The 19,857-nt window shown below is 51.6% G+C and overlaps 4 protein-coding genes across 4 annotated transcripts; all 4 read right to left on the bottom strand.

The window, feature by feature from the left end:
- Nucleotides 1–6,274: 6,274 nt before the first annotated feature.
- MYCGRDRAFT_40947 (uncharacterized protein) lies at nt 6,275–7,180 on the bottom strand (the record flags this gene model as incomplete). The annotated part of the gene is made up of 3 exons (XM_003852877.1): nt 6,275–6,437; nt 6,504–6,665; nt 6,726–7,180. 3 exons carry the CDS (start codon nt 7,178–7,180, stop codon nt 6,275–6,277), a joined length of 780 nt encoding a protein of 259 aa, XP_003852925.1.
- A 1,245-nt stretch (nt 7,181–8,425) lies between these two features.
- Nucleotides 8,426–11,051, bottom strand: MYCGRDRAFT_40386 (putative dehydropantoate reductase; the record flags this gene model as incomplete). The annotated part of the gene is made up of 5 exons (XM_003852876.1): nt 8,426–10,121; nt 10,178–10,610; nt 10,667–10,707; nt 10,761–10,881; nt 11,015–11,051. 5 exons carry the CDS (start codon nt 11,049–11,051, stop codon nt 8,426–8,428), a joined length of 2,328 nt encoding a protein of 775 aa, XP_003852924.1.
- Nucleotides 11,052–13,491: 2,440 nt separating this feature from the next.
- On the bottom strand, nt 13,492–13,943 carry MYCGRDRAFT_104099 (uncharacterized protein; the record flags this gene model as incomplete). Its single annotated transcript, XM_003852875.1, has 1 exon — nt 13,492–13,943. The coding sequence occupies one exon, from the start codon at nt 13,728–13,730 to the stop codon at nt 13,545–13,547; it is 186 nt and encodes a 61-aa protein (XP_003852923.1).
- Nucleotides 13,944–13,999: 56 nt separating this feature from the next.
- Nucleotides 14,000–17,672, bottom strand: MYCGRDRAFT_92436 (uncharacterized protein; the record flags this gene model as incomplete). Its single annotated transcript, XM_003852874.1, has 7 exons — nt 14,000–14,021; nt 14,114–15,546; nt 15,813–15,835; nt 15,896–16,055; nt 16,257–16,475; nt 16,620–17,482; nt 17,591–17,672. 7 exons carry the CDS (start codon nt 17,670–17,672, stop codon nt 14,000–14,002), a joined length of 2,802 nt encoding a protein of 933 aa, XP_003852922.1.
- Nucleotides 17,673–19,857: the final 2,185 nt, after the last annotated feature.

Raw genomic sequence — 19,857 nt, 5'->3', positions numbered from 1 at the left:
AGTTCCTTTCTGCCGTAATTATCTTCCTTAAGAAGTAGGCGACCAGGAACTACTGCAGTTTGCCCCCCTTGTTATAAGGCTAGGATAGGATGCCCGATATTACTTTCCCTAATACGTCGGTCTCTACCTAATAGGGGAGCTCTAGGTTATAGTAGCGCAGAACGGGCTCTTCTGCGAACTTGCGGCGTAGCTTATAGAAGGACTAGATCGCCCTGTCGTCTAATTCGAGATAAGCACGCTCTCTTCGGCGCTAGTTCGCCGCCTTCTTGCCTTTAGTATAGCGGTTTAGGGCGGCCGCTAGCCGCAAGAAGCCCTTAATAAAGCGTCGGTAGTAGTTAGCAAAACTAATAAAGACCCTTATGTTATAGATAGACGTAGGGACTAGCTACTCCTAGACCGATTTAATACGTTCTAGGTCGATCCGCAGCCTATCCTAGGTAACTACGTAGCCTAGGTATTCGACCTAGCTTTTGTAGAACTCGCATTTAGCTAGGTTAGCGTACAGCTTGTGCCGTCGCAGCCGTTCTAAGACCTGCCGGACGTAATCCTCGTGCTCTTTAAGCGTTCTAGAGTAAATTAGGATGTCGTTAAGGTATATAACGCAGAAGATATTAACTAGTCCTACTAGGACGCTATTAATAAAGTTCTAGAACACTGCCGGGGCATTACAAAGCCCGAATAGCATTACTGTATATTTAAAATAGCCGTACCTAGTCCGGAATGCCGTCTTCTACTCGTCGCCTTCCCTAATACGCACCTAATAGTACGCATAGCGCAGGTCGACCTTGGTAAAGTACCTAGCACCGGCTAGCTAGTCGAGGGACTCGCTAATAAGAGGTAGACCCCCCCTGTTCTTAACTATTACCGCGTTTAGACTACGGTAGTCGACACACAGGCGGAGGGTATTATCCTTCTTCCGTACGAAGAGGACTAGAGCGCTAGCCGACGACGTCGACCGCCTAATAAACCCGTTCTTTAGGTGTTCGGGTAGCTAGGTCCGCATAGCCTCTATCTCTGCCTCGGACAGGGCATATATCGGACTAAAGGGGACCTTTCCTCCTTCTACTAGCTCGATCTTTAGATTATATAGACTGTAGGGAGCTAACTCGCCTACAAGTTCCTCCGAGAAGACATCCGCGAAGTTAAAGTAGGCACTCGGAACGCCCCCCTAACCCGGACTAGCTTCTTCCGACGCGTCCTAGATCGTTATAACATAAAGTGCCGCGTTTACTTCGCTAAGGCACTCCCTGTAGAACCTCTCTAGCCTAACGACAGCTATCGCCTGTCGTTTTCGGGGCTTTGTTCTCTAGTTAACCCTTTTTAAGGTAAAATCTACGTTTAGATTGTATTTCTCGAGCTAAGGCATCTCTAAGACGACCTTATAGCTATAGATGCGCCCTACTCTAAAGGTGTCGACGTATCCGTACATTCGTCCTAAGTCGTCCCGGGCCTTATATAAGCTCCGCGTTTCGCTAAGGACCTAAAGGCTTTGCCCGTTTAGCGTCTTATACGCGACCCTAGCGGGCGGCTCCTAGATAACCTAGTCTATGTCCTTTACTAACAAGGAGTTATAGAAGTTATCCTGCGCGCCGCTGTCGATTAGTCCCGCGACCGTTCTGGTCCTCCCTAGACTATTTAAGGTTAGCGTAACTTCGATAAGGCGCCTACGCTTATAGCGGCGCCGACCCGGCTCCGCTATCCTGCGCTGCTCCTTAGTATAGAGAACCTAGCTTACTAAGACAGCAGCGTCTACTTAGGGGGCGCCTCTTTTTCCGAGTCCTTCTAGAGGGAAGGGTTAGGGCAATTGCGCTTAATATGCCCGACCTAGTAGCAACCGTAGTAAGTAGCCTTAGATAGGCCCCTCTAGTCCGATCTGTCCTCCGACTTAGACTTCTTAGAGTCCTAGTCGTCGATACTATTGCTTCTACGTCTCTTTCGGTTGCCCTTGCCTCTTCTACGGCCCGGGTTGTCCCTTAACTCCTGCTTCTGACCCTCGATAATCCTGTAGGTTTTGTTAACCCTCTCTTAGGCCTTAATAAGCGTAGTAGCCGGAGCTAGGTAGTTAGAGAGGCGGGAGTAGTAGTTCTATAGTAAGGAGGCCTTAAAGTTAAGGATCTTACGCCCCTCGTTCTCTTCTTCTAACTCCTTCTAAAGGATCTTTAGCTCTTCGAGGAGCTAGTCGGGGGTGCGGTCTCCGAAGGAGGCCTTCCGCAATTGTTCGTAGGCCTTCTCGCAGCGTTCCGCCTCTGTCCCTATAGAGTTAAGCATAACTCCTTTTATTATAGTCTAGGTTAGCGTAGTCTAGCCGTCGAGCTAATCTACGTAGCGCTCCTAGTAGTCTTGCTAGAGCTTGCCTATATAGTTAGTAGCGTAGTCGACCTTCCGGTCCTCCCGGTTAGAGAATCTATAGTATCTGCGGAAGTTGCGTTCTACCGCGCGGAGCTAGTCTTCGTAATTGGTACAGGTCTTCCCTTCGAATACGGGTAGTTCCTTAGACTTAGGGAGGCTGTCCTTGTTCTTGTCGAAATAGTCTGTTTCTGCGAAGAGTTTAGCAAGTTTCTCCCTCCTTAGGGTAATTAGGCTATATAAGGCTAGTTCGCTCCGGAGTTCCTTAATCTTTTGCTAGAGTTCGAGGAATTCGTATTCTGCCTAGGCTTCCTAGTTCCGTTTCTTACGGGTTAGTACGTCCCCTTAAACTAGGTTAGCCTAGGTAGTCGAGTCGGTGCCTTCCTAGGTCGTTCCGGCATCGTCTATAGTTTCCGCGATAGAGGTAGCGCTTAGCTAGCGGGCGGCGGCGTCCGCGTCGGACTTAGCGGCTAGTATAGCACCCTGCTAGCGAGCGGAGGTGTCGGAAGGAGATTCCTCGCGTCTGCAAGTAGCCTTAGGTGCTATGTCGATCGGGGGTTCGATACCGTAGTACGTAAGTTTAAACGAATCGCGTGTTAGGATTGCCTTGTAATAAGGCAGGGAGAGACTAAAGTAGGGAAGTATCGAACAATAGGTTTTAGAATGTAACGACTCGATTCGTTAAAGGAGGGAATAGAGGAGGAGAGCCTTCTTCGCTATATACATAGCTACTGCTAGGTTCTATTCCCCTATCCTTTACTTCTCTTGTTATAAGCAGGATCGTCTGTCCCTTCGTGGCCCTTCGATCCTTATCGTTAGGCATTAAGAGGCAAGCTAGATCGGACTGCCTTAATCCGTACGCTGTTGCGCTCTTCGTAACTAGGATAGCTCGTTGTTATGTTCTTCGAAACCAGGTTGGCCCAGCTTAGGGGAGATGAGGCCAGACTGCGCTCACGTGAGGGGATCCTCACATTATGTCCTCGAAGTAACTAAGTAGCTTCTTAAGCGTTAGCAACACTAGCTAAATCTAACTATGTCGACCGACCTGTCCTTAAAGGCGTAGTGTAGCCTAAGCGAGAGGCTTTAAGATCTTTATATATTACACTAACACCTACTAATCCTCGTACGTAAGGCGGTTATTAAGGATCGTTAGTCGCTAGCGCTTTAGAGGGCGTTTATTAACCGGCTTATAGCTATACTTATAGTTGTAGGATGTCTATAAGAAGGAGTTAGTAGAAGTGTCGATATTTAGTATACGTTTACTAACCTCGTACGAGTACTACTTGTTTACGATCTGTAGTACAAATACATTAAGGGGATTACGTAGCTTAATTATACGCTCGATTATAGCATATAAGCTGTTCTAGCGTATGTCGTTGTCGCGAATAAGCTTATATATCGTCTTTATAACAGTGTAGTTATCTACGTCGGAGGGCAGCTACAAATAAGCGAGGATCTCCTTACGCTACGGCGAGATAAGGACGTATATAATAATGTTATAGAGCTTACTAACAGAGCCCTTCTTACGCTATATTAGCAACATCTCGAATGCCTTCTTACCGTCCTAATTAAGCTCTACTTCTATAGCGTTATCGTCCTTATAACCGACTATACAAGCCTTCGCAATAAGGTTAAAGATATAACTAACGTAGCGTAGTCTCCTTTTAATAGGGTCGAAGCTATAGCTAAACTCCGCTATAAGAGTAGCTATGTACGTATCGTTGTTGCTTATTTTGTTACTATAGAAGTAGCCGATCCGGTAGTAAGGAATAGAGAATTAGTATATAATTGCAATAGTAGTTTTAGCGATATTAACGCCGCTATAAGAGCTATAGTATATAGGTAGGCTAAGGACGAAGTTCTAGAGCTTACTAGTGTTATTAATAAAGTGCGCTATAAGGCTATTAAGAGCAATACTATTCGAGGACGTCTATATATCTATTAAGAAGTAAATAAGGCTAAGCGCTATTACGAGCAGCTTAGTTATAACACCGAGGAAACTACTATATGCCTTATGTAGCTACCGGCTTATAGTCGTATAATCTAGTAGCGTTCTTTTAACTATTAGATTAAGGTAGATAAGTATGTCTCTAAACTTAAGGTTATTAACCTTACGGAAGGGGATCGAGCAGAAGATAATCTATTAAAGAAGTATAGCCTTAAAGTAACTAGCATTAAACGTAGCTACAATACGACTAATAGTAATATAGTTAGTCTCGAGAGGTAGTCTAAACATGTCTGTTACCTTACGCTTCCTTAGGGATTATAGTACTTCTACTATTATTACTCCGTGTTTATTAAGCTAGTACACTATCTTTAGATAATTACTAGCACTACTCGTCTAAGATCTCGTCTAATACTTATGTAGTATACTAGATCTCTTCTAATAGTAAGTCCTATAGAGCTACTACTCTACCGTCTTGCCCTTATTGTCTATCTTATTAAGCCGATAGCTATACTACTATACCTAGGAGTCCTTATTAAGGGAAGATATAGCGATAGTAAAGCTATAAAGCGACGGCCGTATAAGATCGAGGCCCTTATAGCTACGGATCGGTATAGTAGCTAGTACTTAAGCTATGTAACTAAGGTAGTCGTTCGTACGTTAAAACTCGGTAGGGATCGGTAGTTCTAAGGGAGCGATAGACGCGGTAAGGGCGCTCTCGGTATCGGCCGCTTCGGAGTCGAGGATATACTATAGGAACGGCGATACGTTTAGTAATAGCGCGTAAGATAAAGGAGGGCGTAACATAGTAGTAGTGTTGTTAATAGTAAAGTATAAGGAATAAGGCTCGAGAATTAGAGTTTAACGGTACGGCTTAGCATCTCCGACGCTAGCATCGTTAATATATTACGGTAACTATTTAAATATAATCCTAATATACTAATATAACGAGGAGTAGTTTATTAGAAAGCGCGAGATCTACGCTTAAATATAAATTAAAAATTATGTCGATATAGTAAGTTTTAAGAATAATGTTAGTATTATAGCTATTGAGTTATTAAATATCGAGAGATTACTATAGCTAAAAGTCTAATTCTTAATCTTAAAACCTTACGATATTTCTAGCTTCGATAACTCTATAACTATATACCCGATAATACTTATTCTTTTTTTATAGGAAAGCGCTATTCGAGATCTTAGTAAAGCGCCCTTATAAATTATAGTATATAGATTTCTTAGTAGAGAAATCTAGTATTAAGAAGTATATAATGTTAGAGCGGACTAGTTTAGAGCTAATATGCGGCTCTGCGCTAGTATATACGCGGAGTCCCCGCGTTTCGGCTACTCCCCGACTAATAGAAATAGTAGGATTCGTAAGGCTCCGCAATTAGGGTTTACGCTTAGGTTTATAACTCCTTCGAATTCCTCGAATTAATCCTAACCTATACCTTTATAACAATACTACCCTTACTAACGCTAACAACACCCTTAAACTACTCGGATTAACTAATCCTTAGCTATATCGATTAACTAATCCTTTAAAATCGCTCCGCCTACGGCGCGCTAGCCTCCGGCGGTGCCTGTAGTAGGCTAGCCCTTACACCGGCTAATCCATCCTTAATCCACCGGATTAATTACTAATCTACTAATCGATTACTAATCTATCAATCTACCGGATTAATTAATGCGATAGCATTAATCAATCCTCACCATAGTGATTAAATTAGTCTATTAATCAATCCTGGCCATAGCGTCAATCTATCAATCCAACCCCTTCGGGGATGGGTCGATTGATTGTTCACCACCCTGGTTGTTGGAGGATGCGATGGCTGAAAGATGTGAGGATGCTCGACGATGTCGTTGCTGGACGATGTCGTTGCTGGACGAAGTCGTTGCCGCGTCTGTCTGCTGAGTACTGTGCGTGAAACATCAATCGAACGGCGTTTTCTTGTGGTATCTGATGCTCGATCTGCTCTCTCTCCTTCATGATTTGCCGGGCTCCTCCGCGTTTTCGACAATGTCCGACATGAACGCTCCACCCAATAAGATCGCCGGCTCGTCGAGATTATGGTGTTCGTACGACAGCGTGCCAACGCCTCCAGCTTCGAGAATCAGACTCGGGTTCTCTGCAATGTCCTTTCCGACCCTATCTTGCAGGTCAGCACATCTTCATCCACGTTGAGACCAATGGAACCCGTCGAGGAGAACATACCACCTCCCTGCAAACGCTCTCAAGATATGTCCATGCGCCACGATCAAGACATCGAACGGCTCCTTGACCGAGCCCTTCGGTTTGCCAATCGCGTGCGCGTGGAATCGCTCTCGAATGTCCTTGATCAACGCATCCAGTCGCTCCGTGATTTGTTGTGGAGACCTACACATCCGTCAGTCTTGCCCATCCTCGCCCTCTCCCAGTACCAGTAGTGCCACTCACTCTCCACCCGGACACCCATCCCTCCATATATCCCACTCCCTCTCGCCCTTTTCCCTCCTCTTCCTTTGAATCTCCTTACTCGTCACACCCTCATACTCGCCATAATCCCACTCCGCAATCCTCTCCGTGACCTCCACCTTCGCCTTCACTTGACCTCTCTCGCCCTGTCCCTCCTCTTCAACCCCTCCGTGCCTTTCCCACGGACAATCCTCCTCTTTCAATCCCAATCCGAGCAACTCCAAGGTCCGCTGCGCTCGTTTCCGCGGTGAGACGTATATATGTGCGAGGTTCGAGGGCACGATGAGACGGTCAGGTCCCACCAGCGCGCGGCCGGTGGCGTGGATTCGCTTCTCGCCATTGGAGGTCAAGGGAATGTCGGAGGTGCCGGTGTGTCGGCCAGAGAGGGACCATTCGGTTTCGCCGTGGCGGACGATGAAGACGCGGGGTGTGGTCATTATGGTGAAGCTCCGAAGGATGTGAGGGCGGTATGGAGAGAGCGTAGGAGGGTGGAACGCGCGCAGTACAGCTGAAGATGTGAATGGGAAGGAGTGGTACCTAATGACAGCGTAAGGATGGAAGACAGGTAAAGTGTAGTTTGTATTACCTTTCTCGTCTTTGGAAGTTTGGAGCATGACGGAGCGGATCAGTCGACGTCACAGCAGGTCTTCCGTTCACATCCGTATTCCAGCCATGCGAGGACTACTTCGGAGAAGCATGCGACGCAGATAGACAGGAAGTCTGCCGGGCCGACGAAGCGGCAGCAGGATTGGCAGCATTCCAGTCGAGGTGAGAGGGTGAGTGCAAAACGCGGAGTGCTCGCCGAACCCACCGCCTTCACGTGAAAGTCGAGCGGGAAAAGAGGCCACACGAATGCCATCAAAATAGGAGACCAGACGACTGCTTGGTATCGATATAGAAAAGACGCACTCAGAGGCTGAATCGTGTATATCTTCGACGTAACGCTATTCTCTGCTGTCGGCACATGCTCTCTCCTTCCGTCCTTGCAAAATCCAGATGCACGCTTGTCCTTTTACCTCAACAAAAGAAGAAACCCCTGGCCATTCGCGACAAACGACGACATGTTGTGTCTTGTCTCACCGCAGAAGGTTGAGCAGCACTATGCAGACAGTACCGATACACTGCTTGTACGCGCCACTGCACCTCTCGTCCTCGCTGTTCGATCCAACGCGTCGACCCGCCAATATGCAAGTGCCATTGCATTGCTCCCAATCGCATGAGGTCGTTGCACGAGACGCCAGTCACCATGTCTTGCCCACATCTCTCTCAACTCCCATCCACAAAGAAGAATGCTTTCGTTGCAGCGAGGCACGGCCAACCGGACCAGTCTCCTCGCATCCATACGCCGTAATGCTAGTATTAATTTTGTCGACTATCTGTGCGCCCGTTGTCCCAGATGCCCGATATGTACGATTAGTTTTCGCTGCGAAGAAGAAGAATCGCCGTCTATAGTACGTCTGCTCGAACGTGTTCGCCCGTGTGTCGTGAAAGAGAGTGTGGAGCATTCGTCGTGAGCGTGCGCGGTGAGGTCGTTCCGCGTGGAGATGTGAATGAGGATGGAGGATATCGTCGGGATGAATGACGCCTTGAATGTGCGGAGTGTTGTTCGAACATGTCCTGGCTGGCCACTTGCATCTTCAGCCCAGCCTCCATGCAAGTCGCATCATGTCCTCGGTGCTCTTCTATCGCACCCCGATGGGAGGTCTGGGTCCGAGACTGCTGCTGGAGCTGTGTGCCGAAGGTTCGGAGTCGATGGGTGCTGATCGATTGCTATCACCACTCCCCGCGCTGGCACTCGCGGAACCTGTCAGACTGCGCACTTGATTGGGAGGACCGCTTTTGGGTGGGTAGAGGGTGCTCACCCCAGTTTGCTGCTCAATGTGCTGCGGCGCGACTGCATTGCCGTGGCCAGGTGGGTGCCTCGGAACAGGTTGTCTCATCGCAGGCGGACTTGGTCGACCATTGGGACGGCCTGGTGCGCCATATCCATTTGGTGGACCGGCCGGTCTGCCCGTTCCTGGGCCGAGCGGGTTGCCCGGCGACTGGCTGCCACGCCTGGCCATGTGCGATGGAAACCCATTGGGTGGACCTCCGAGCTCGTTCAACCGTTCTGCGGTCAGTGAGTTGGCTCTTGATTCGTGGCCCATGTTCATGCGATCGACATTGCCATAGCGATCGGACGAATAACCCATGAGCGGATTGTTCATCAGCTCTTCCCGCAAAGCTGGCATGTCGTTCATCAATGCGGTGCTGGCTCGATGTTTATTGCCAGGTCGTCTCATCGGCAATGGATTGCGGCCGTGACGCACGTTCTGGCCTGGAGGACCTCCCATCTCTGGATTCGTTCGAAGTTGACTCGCGCTCGGCGCCTTCCTAGTTCGCCGGGATGTGACGCTCATCATGTCAATGTTGTCCGCAACGGCGCCTGGCACATTCCCGGCCGCCATGGGATCGAAAAATTCCTCGCCATCCATATCATCATCGTCGTCGTATCCGCCTCGCACTGACTGTGGTGCCATTGATTGTCTTGGGCCGCCACCACGGCGCATGTGATATTCGCGCTCACGCAAAGCCAGCTCTTTCTGACGCAGAGCAAGCTCACGTTCCCTCATCCCTAGGTCACCGGCGGACGAGCCTGGTCCTGGGTCGTACCCACCATTCTCTCCTTCCGGCAGGTTGTCGTACAGCATGAGATGGCTGAACTCCTCGAGGTCGTTGTTTTCGAACGAAGGGCGGCGTGCCATCTGCTGCGGGTGTCCACGAGGTGGGCCGTATCCATTGCCATTCATGCGTGGAGGAAAGTTGCTCATCGATGGTGGTCCACGTCGCATGCCAGGTGGAGGTGGTCCGCCGGCTGAAGATGGTGCACGCATACCTCCTCGCATGCCGTTGCGCATCTGTGGCTGTCCGTTCATGTGGCCATTCATTGGCGGTGGTCCGCGAGCGCCGTCGTTCGCTGGGAGGGAGGACATTCTTGGTGTCGGCTGTGCGACTGGTGAAGCCTCCGCCGTTGGCCGAGGTCGGCTCTGGTTGGCAATGTTCAAGTTGTGAAGAATGGTGTAAAGTGTCTCGATCCGAGGGACTTGCAAGCCCATCTCCTGTGCCAGCTTGATGGGTGATCCCAAGTATGTCTCCACTTCCATGGGCCTTCTCGCCATGAAGTCCTGATACATAATATTATTAGATTCTGAGGGCAGAATCATCTTCTCCATGGTCTGTTCCCGGAAGTCGGACGGAAATTCGCATCCTTGTGCTTTTGCAATGCTGATAATCTCGTCCATGACGGCGGTGATCAAAGCACGAACTCCGACCTTTTCCAAGAGCTCCGCGTGGACCGGCGTCTCGAATAGTACACTGGAGGGATAGAACGCAATAGGTCTGTGATGTGAGTTAGCAGGTGCCAATAGTAGTGAGGAAGAAGTGTTGTGGCTCACCCTATCATTCTTTCATACTGCTGTTGTCGAACATTGCTCGTCACATCGCAGTCCACTTGGCCAGATCGGAGTGTCATTGAAAGCGCCTCGGCCATGTCATTCTGTATTGATACCGGAATCGCCGGATTCTTGTTTGCCGCGCCCACCCACAAATCCGTGGATCCCTTGTGCTCAAACTCGCTCGGTCCAAGCTGTGTGATTTGTACGCCCGACACCAGGGATAACACCACGTTTGTAGGAAATCTTTGCTCGAGATACGACTCGATGCCGATGGTATGTGTGGTGTTGACGAGGATGCAGGTGTGCTGTGGTGTGACAACGGACTCGATGACCGAGGCCAGATCGTAGACATCGGGAAGGGCCTTGACGCAGAGGACAACGTAGTCGAAGGAAGCTCGCGAGGCGCCGGCAGCCTCTTCAGGAGATCTCACCACTGTTGACATGTCAGCTTGGAGGGCGAAGAAGGTATCTCAAGTCAGGACGACGTACCATGTCGCGGCTTGAACCTTTCATTGCCAAACTTGTCGGATCTAAAAAGATGTCAGCGGTGTCTTCAGGTGGAAAATCAATGTTATCAGCATACCGAAAGGAGATGCCGTATTGGTGGACCTGCTCGAAGCCATTCTTCCACACGAGTGTGACATCGCACGCCTGTGTTGCTGATAGGCGCCAGGAAAGAAAGGCAGAGACCGCGTTGCCGCCAACTAGATGTTGTCTGTCAGCTTGTGCTCTTGTATCAACGTGTCCGTCATTTTGCTATCGTGGCAGGTGCGCGGGCGCAATGTGCATTGGCGTTGGGGGCAAGCAATGGCTGGCGGTAGGCAAGGCGGAACGCACCTGAGAGAACGCGCAGCCGCGGCGTGGACGGAGGCATGGTGGTGTATTATCGCCTGCTGCAGCAGCAACAGTGCTGTTCCGGCGGTATCGAGGAGGTAGAAGATCGATGTCGGTGCGTTGCCGAGCGGTACGAAGGTGCTTGGGTGTCGGCCGCGTCACGGGCTAGAAAGCGCAACAAAATCCTGCGGAGAGCGTCGCTGTGGCTCGTGGATGCTCCGGTCGGACAAGGCGGCGAAGGGGTAACGGTAACGAGCGTGGTGGTATGCGAACAATACCGAGAACAAGATGCAACCGGCGGCCGTGTCGATGTCGACGGAGTTGGTGGCAGCGCGGGAGAGAGGGAGGAGGAGTATGTTGGGTGGTGGTGGTAGTGAAGGTTGGCGAAGGCAGCGCCCAGAAACAGCAAAGCCAGCAAGCGTGGGCGAGCGGGCGTTCCGAGCAAGGTTTGGGTAGGCTCAGACTGTAGGCACACCACTGTGCACTAGCGCTGCGGCAGGTGGATTGCGCAGAAACGCACCACCGTCCTGGTTCCAACTTCCGCAGTCCGCACTCTCCTCTCTCACAAGGGATTTGGATCATTGGCGAGGACTGCAAATGGCAGTGCTGGTACATAAGGTATACGCGGCGATGCCAGGGAAGCGAAGGTGCTTCCCACGAGATCACACAAATGCTGCAACTACTGGATCACGATTGCTGCGACACATATCGAGTGTTCTTGCGACAATGCTCGGAGATTTGGGAAATGGATGTAGGTACGGGATGGAACCATTGCGGAATGGTCATCGAACGGCACCTTGGACGTCCGGTTTCCTGCCAAATACCGAAGTCATTCGATTCCCACTGTATTTCTATCACGTACGCATTTGCCGCATCCGACGCCCTCGAAAGATTATGCAGGACTCACATCGGCATACGTCTACGCCCATTTCCCGCGTCACCATGCGATACCTCCGGTCTTGGCCTCCACGATACCGATGCATATGTAGTGGCTGTGTAGTGTAGTACTGTGGTCCAATACCGAAATCTGCATTCTTGAGGTCTGAAACTGTCCGCTGCGAACAACACACGCCTCACAGATCACCGCGTCCGTCACCACACGCCCATGGCATATCTTTGTGCTGCGAGAGCGGATACGACATGCAAGCACTGTGCATCCAGAAACAGCATCCGGCGTGTCTCCTCAACACGCACATGACGATGTACGTCGTTCAATGCATCCATGCTCGGCCAGACCAGGTGGCTTGCAAGTCGCAGCGGTGGTCGCCAACGCTCAGGTAAATTTGTATCCCGGTCCTGGTCTCCGCCAGCGCGGGAGTCGTCAGCATTCAAGGCTCAAGCGACGATGACGAGGCTGAGACTGTGAGACTTTCAATGCATTCGAGAGATCGAACGCCTCTCCGACTATCTAGACACGACGACGGGGCGCACGACGGCAAGCCAAAGGAGCCTTCTTTCACAAGGACATTAAATTTCACCACATGTTCGCCGCGCCACACCCCGGATGGGTTACAAAACGGATGGGATCTGTGATTTTTATGCGAACTCTAAATCACAAGCGGACCGTTTCTCTCCCGCTTGGGTGTGGCGTGCTTGACTTCGGAGCTTGGCCAACCAGGAACAGGTGAAGGATTGGCGTGCCTTATCAGACATTAATATTTCACCGTCGGTCGTCGTCGTCGTTCGAGGGTCGTCTCTGCTCGCGCGTCCGGGATATGAATCCTGTCAGCAATAGAACTCCATCTTGCCGACCTCCAGCCGCCCCATCACAGAACATCGCCCCTTCGAGTCCTGGTCCAGGGATGGCTTGCCCAGCTGGACTCGTCCATGATTCGCTTCTTGCCCATTGCAGATCTCTGCAGTCGTTCTCCTGCCTGCATGCAGCGTCCATGAACCGCGTTGAGGGCCATCGAAAATAGCTCCATTCAGGTCTGAAGACTCACCAGAATCCTTCTTGCGACGCACTTGGAGCTCGCTTGCAGGTCATTTACCATGACCTCAAGAGCGTGAGAATCGCTGGAAGCACAGAAGGCGTGTGTACAATGTGACAGCGGCGGGCAGGTTTCGAGTCGCACCACATGGGGCGGTCAGGTCCTCCACGCCAGTGCCACGAGGATGGTAAATCAAGGGATGCAAGGACGGAAAAGTGTCGAATCGCGGTGTGCCGGCTGTTTCTGAAACACTTCGGCTTGCAAACATTTGGCCCCATTGCCCACAAGGAATGCATTATTTGCCCTGACAAAGAACAAACTCTCCGGGTTCATCGCCAAGCCGTCATTATTGGACATGATACCCTCCGGATTACGCGGATGATGTCGATTAGTGAAGCATTCGCCAGGGGAGGTATTCGGATTCTCCTCCGCGAGCAATGGCCAAGCGAAAAGCGCCGGGAACCCTAGCATGGCACTCGCCTGTAAGCTTTCGCACTTGGTGCCTGTTGAGACGCCGGGACAAGATGACAAGCATCAACGTCCGAATACCGTCATACCTCAATCTTACCGCGCATCGACTTAACGTCCAACCAAGAAGCAGTTCAGACCGTCGACAGAATAGGGGCGATACACTGCGGAGTGCTATAGCTACGTCGAGTCAGATCCGCACATGTGTCAAATTCCTTTCTGCGCAAGAGATGAGGAACGGTTGACTCTGTGGCGTTTTTAAGCCGACTGCCACGTTTTTGTTTCCGAACCGGGCACGCACGCGCTGTCGCGACTCGCATACGCTACGGAACCTTTGCCAACAAACCATATCGCCTCCTTTCTTGGGGGCGGAGATGACTTCTCCTCAAGACAGACTCCATCGCCCACTCGTTCGAGACCCTCCGCCATCACCAAACGAGCGAAACTCCTACCCTAGCGCCTTCGTCGCACGAGCGGCAAGACTCGTGCAGTCGCCGGACGCGAAGCAATAAGATGATCGCGTTTATCCAGAGACGCCATGCCGGCAAAGGACCTCTTGCAGAGTATCGACCGCACACACCACCACAAGTCACAACGCCGCTTGACTCAGCCTGAGCCGCTGTCAGATCAGATCACCGTGTATGATCAGCATGCTACGGACAGTAATTGCCATGCGAAAGGCTTGCTCTGCTCACCAACTCACGGCCTAATGACCGTGGCCTTCCACAACTCGTAGGCTGACTTCTCCCCCAGATGCTCGGCTTGCCACTGCTCATCTGCAATCTCTATCGCAATTCCGCGAAGCTGCTTGGTCTGTGCCGCAGTGAGGTCGCCAGGGACGAGCTCGCTGACAGCGGTTGGAACCTGTTCCTTGACAGCTTGGAATCGATCAAGCGCATCCCGCTCCACTGACAACATGAGATCGCGCGGAGCATTGAAAAAGTCGAACGACTCGTTATTGTCCAAGTGCCAGATGCATTTGTGCCGGGTGTACCAGTTGATGAAGAACCAGAACGCCTTCTTGCTCTTGTCGAAATTGCCGTTGTCGTCGACGAAAGTGGGAGCAGGCTTGGACCTTACGGAAGGTAGGTAGCGCTCTTCTCCAGTGTCATCCGACATGATTTGCCACATTGTCGACTTGGCTCGAGTCGCGAGGTTGTGGAATTGCCTGTTGTCTTTGAGATGGCCAAGTTGTTTACGATGCTCTCCGTCGATGACCAAGTCTACGATCACATGTTCGGCGGTCTCGGAGGAGTCGACGGTTGTGATGCGAGGGAGCTGCTTACGAGTGCGGAGTTTGGCTCGGATCTGCTGGGAACACCACTCGGTCCACATATCGGCTTGACGGGCGTAGGGAGTGACGACGAGGAGCATGTCGTGCATGTCGTCGCCAAGAATCTTGTCGAAGGCCGGCAGCATTGTCGTGACAATGTAGTGGAAGCTGGAATAGTTGCCACGAGATCCACCTGCGACTTTCTGGCACGGCTGCTTGCCACGTACTTTGACGTGGACCATACGCTCCTGCTCGTCCGACAGCTTCTTGTCGATTGGCAGCTTGAGTACAGCACGTAACTGCTTGTGATACTCCGCGGAGAGTGCGAAGCGCTGGTCCTTAGGGTCCGGACTGTCGATTTTGCCTTGGAAGTAGTACGAGCTCACCGGCTCGAACAAGATCGGATGACAGCGGCCTTGGTAGTCGATACGGTGCACTGGAAAGCCAGACTTGATCATGCGTTCAACGAGCGAGCACTGGAGCTGAGCATGGAACTCGTTGGATCTTTTCTCGTCCTTGCCAAGCAAGCGGGTTGTTCTAAGCGGAATGGGTCCCATCTGTGTTTCATTGCCGTAGTACACGATCGAAACGATGTTGCGTGCAAAGGCAGTCGTGGCGATGGGGATTAGGGAGCAGTGCTCCGTGGCGGCAAAACACTCGTCTGACTCTATGAACACTTTGTCACCAGCGGAGGATGCGAAGTATTTCCGGATGTCTCGGTCAGCGCAATTCTGATTAGTGGTGATGAGGATCCGGGCATCTTGAAGCACCGCCGCGCGGATGCTATCGTTCGCGTACCTCGCAAGAGCGATCTTGGAGTCGGACCAATAGTTCGAGAGGAACATGCCAAAGATGCCATTCCGCTGGATGGGTGTTGTGCAACCTCTATGTACTTGACCATTTCGATTGCGTCGGGATAGTCGCGGTGAACCCTTGGTTTGCCGTTGTCATCTTTACCATACACGATCGTGCAAAACACCTCGGTCTTCGATTGCAACAATCTCAGGCAATGAGCCTGAATCGAGCAATCTTGTCGGTCGAAGTGTTTGGCACTGCGAGTGGCCGTCTTGGTTTCCAAGAAGTCGTATGTCGCCAGATCTTGCTCCAGAAAGGATCCTGGCATTCGTACCGCACGAGCGTCAGAATCATGATCTTGAGTGAATTATAGCATACGGCTGCAGGCCCGAAGTGGCAGCTGCTTGGTCTTGGGACCTGCTTCGAGGATTTGGTCCAGCGTGTCGTCGGCGACAGCATTGCTCTCGCTGAGGGAAACGACCTTGTAGTGCGGGAGACGGGTAAGGATCAAGCCTTTCTTCACCTGCATTGTTGTCTTCCCGGAACCGCTTGGACCAAGGACGATCTGTGCGCGAGCCTGAAGTTTGTAGGAGCCTTCGATAGCCTGACTTCGAGAGGGCCTCCACGGGAAGGAGGAAGCGTACTCTTCGAAGAGACTTCTTGCTTCGCGCCAGGGGTTGCTCGTATCACGAGGTCTTGATGTGCCGTCATACATGAGCATTCAATGAAGGGAGGATGCCAAGCTACCTCTCGAAGAGTGGTCGTAGGCGTTACGTACAGCATCGATCTGCGTGATCAGAGCCGTCTCCTTGACCTGTGGAGAGATGTGACAGCAGTATTGGCTGACTTTCGCATTGTGGTGGTCGGCACTTCTGAACAAGCTGGAAGCGTTGCTACCAGTCACGAGAACCATGAGATCGGTATTGATGATGCCTAGCTCGTTCTTGACGATGGCTCCGTGAACCTCGACTGCACTCGCATCACCACCAGTCTCGATCTGCACGGCGACAATAGAGCCGAGTGGAATTGCAAAGTCGATATGCTCGTTGTCGCTCAGCTTGATTGTCGACGGCGCAACAAGTTACAGGCACACAAAGACTGAGTAGCTCTGACATCCCGGTACGTGTATGACGCTACAGACGTGCTCATCGTGGGAGATCGACTCGAATGCGAACTTCACCTCCTCAAGTTCGTTAATCAAGCCATAAGCGAAAATCACCTGGGCCGCATCCGAATCGGGGCAACGGACATATCTGGGCATGGCAATGAACGGAAACTCAGGCTTCTTGTTGACGATAACTGTTCGCAAGAGCGCGGAGGAACGTTCGATCATGATTCGCGTAATACCGGAGCGTTTGTACGGGTAGAAGTGCTTCTCTCTTGCAGAGCGCAGCTCTGGTATCCCCTCCGGAGCGTTGCCCGCGAGCGAGTTGATGAAGTCCGACAGAGGATCTGACGATACGGACGCGAATTTGTCGAGCTTGTAGTTCAGACGAGTACAGAAGATCTTGACCCGAGCTCGAGTAGTGCGCTGAGCATGACCAGTGAGCCAGGCGATGCCGCATTTCTCGTCCTCGGCCAGGTCCAGAAGACTGCCAAAGATCGCCGTGGGAGGATTGACATTCGCAGCAACGGCACCTTCCGACTCGAAAGAGATGATTGTCTGTGGTTCCGAACCGTTGTCGTTTTGCTCAATCTCGAGAGTGTCTGGCAAGATGCCGTGGTAATTCTTGTTACCACCTGGCCGCTCGGGATTGAAAAGCTCGCCGCAGTAGAAGGTGACCGATGCGTAGTGGGACTGGGCGATACTTTCTGCGCCACCACGGTTGATTCTGACTGTGACCTTGATTCCTGGGCCCGTGGCGAGGTTGACCAGACAGCAGCGCAGGCTTACAGTGCCCTGGTAGTCAGGAGGCGGGAAGATGTCCGAGTCGGAGGGATGATTGACGGCGCAGATCGAAAGTCCCACATCCTGTAGGAGTGCTTTGTTGGGATCATTCTTTCCTATAAAGCGATCAAGTTGTACGAGCTTGACACGGTCGTAGGTGTGCGTTCTTGCGGCATCCCGGATCTGACGAACGGTTGGGACTGGTGGAGGCGAAGAGGGCTTACGAACGACGAGATTAAGAAGAGGTACACCACCGCGACTTGTGGCGAGCTCCCTGTCGTATGTGCTGATCTCCTCCGGTGTCATCTTGAGGATGCGGTCTATCTCTTCATGCGTCATTTTGTAGCGCATTAAGGCGCCAAGGGCGGGATTGAAATAAGCCATATCTTGGAGTGGCTGAGGGCGGAGAGGGAAGCCGGTGCATAAGGTTGCGAACTAAAGCGATGTTGATGGACACAGAGGTGTGCGCGCGCAGGCTGCGCCCGGTGACTTTGCTGCGCGGCTCGTGTCAGTGAATTGGCTGTCTTGAGCTATATTGTTTGCCCCTCACATAAATGTCCGCGCACGGTAACAGGCTCGCAGCCGCGAGCGCGTGCGCTCGTTTTTGGTATGAACCGAGCTGGACTGCGTTTGCGCCGAGAAGTGTTGGATGGATGCCAAAGTACGTTCCTCGTGCAGGTCGAGGTTGGAAGGTCGTCTGCGGAGGTCCAAGAGAGAAAGGAAAGGAGAGGGAGAGGGCACAGCAAAGCTGCAGAAGTATTGAAAAGGGTATGTTGTTATCACCGGCCAGATGGCACGGCTTGAAGAAGGAAAGGTAGCAGAGAAAGCTGGAAGCTTATATCTGTTCTCCAAACACCGTGCGTCAAGACTGCGGTGACCTACATGAGAACGTGAAAGATGCGGAAAAGAGTGACTGGTTTAGGACTGTGCCGTTCACTTTACGCACAGGAGAGTGGTGAGGTCTGCATCTGTCCCGACTGGGAATTTCAAGGTGCGCTTAAACGATGAGCGTCCAACTCTCCTTTCGGCTTCATGTCTTCATGTGGTCCTGCTTGAAGCAGTCTTGGACGAAGAGTCATACTCGCTTGACTTTGTCGAGACTGTGCGTACAGACAGGTGTCAGGACATGCTGAATGGCCGGACCAAGTGGCTGACATGGCATCCTGAACAGTCGTACAGATACGGTAACAGGACATGCCAAATAGGCGTGCAAGTACGTTACCTTTGTGTAGGTACGTTGGCAGGACATGCTATGCAGTCGTCTCGGCCGTTCAGGAACACCTGCAAGATAGTCGTACCAGTACAAGAGGTGGACATGCCGAATAGGCCTGTTGGTAAGTCGGCAGGCCATCTGAGATAGTCGTAAAGGTAAGGATTCGGGTACGGGAGCAGGGTATCTAAGAAGACGTGCAGGTGAGTCAAGCAGACTTGCTAATAGGCGTATAGGCAGTAGCTGAGGACATACCATACAGTCAGACCGCCAAGATACGACGGCATGCACGATAGGCGTGTGCTTAAGGCGCAGGCCATTTCAAACAGTCGTCCAGGTACCGTCACGGGTGCGATAGAGGGCCATCCGAAGAAGGATGCGTGTAAGTGGCAGGCCATGCGACATAAGCGTACGTATACTGTTCGTGGCATGTTACTTCGACGATGGGACTCTGCTTGAGGTAGTCCTGTTTGACGAAATCGTGAATAGCGGGAGTCATTCTTCAGCAGACCAAGCATATGGAACTGCCTTCCAAGATCGTTCGGTCTCGAGGCCTGGGAACTCTGTGAAAATTGTGAGAGCATTTAGGGCATACCTGCGAGGTGAAGTCAAGTCAACTCGCCGTACAACACAGCCCTCCGACTCAAGCACTGGACACTCGACTCCGACGCAGCGGATATCGTGTCCGAAAGCCGAAGTGTCGAGTCGCAAAGGCTGCAATGCGTGCTCAATTGACTTTCGCGGAAGTTCCTTCCCAGCGGCATCACTGCCGACTCCTGGAGATGATTCAAGATCCTGGAACAGATGGAGGGAGGGTCCTCAAGGTCTGGGAAGAGGGTTGGTGGCCTCGCGTACGACAGTGCACCGATGGCTGTCATGATATGAGGTCGTACCTTGTCGGATATAGAGTTCTCCCAGCGCGCCACGGAACCAACCCACGCGGTAGCGCGCGGCAAGGTCGATGGTCGAATGATGGTCAGAGTCGCGGCTCGGAGGCTCCCTTTCTCGTCCGTGTGATGACCTTTCACCAAAATCGTCGCCAAACTCACACCCTCCACGAAGGCTGGCGGAGCGGGAGTGTGCCTGGCCGGGATGCTTTGGAGCACCAGAGCATCTGTGTGACCTGCATGGGAAGACCATGCTCACATCTCTGACCTCGACCTCAATGCGATCTGTTGTCTTCTCTTGATTGCTTCCGAAACCACTACTACAAGGTAAACGAGTCGGCGCGCTCTACATCTTCTCCTCTTCCTCTTCTATTCTCCTCTCATCCTTCCCTTC

The sequence above is a fragment of the Zymoseptoria tritici genome, chromosome 4 (assembly GCF_000219625.1).
Source record: "Zymoseptoria tritici IPO323 chromosome 4, whole genome shotgun sequence".
Taxonomy (NCBI): Eukaryota; Fungi; Ascomycota; class Dothideomycetes; order Mycosphaerellales; family Mycosphaerellaceae; genus Zymoseptoria; species Zymoseptoria tritici.
Note: the sequence above shows the minus strand (reverse complement) of the source record. Positions and strands in the feature narration are given on the sequence as shown.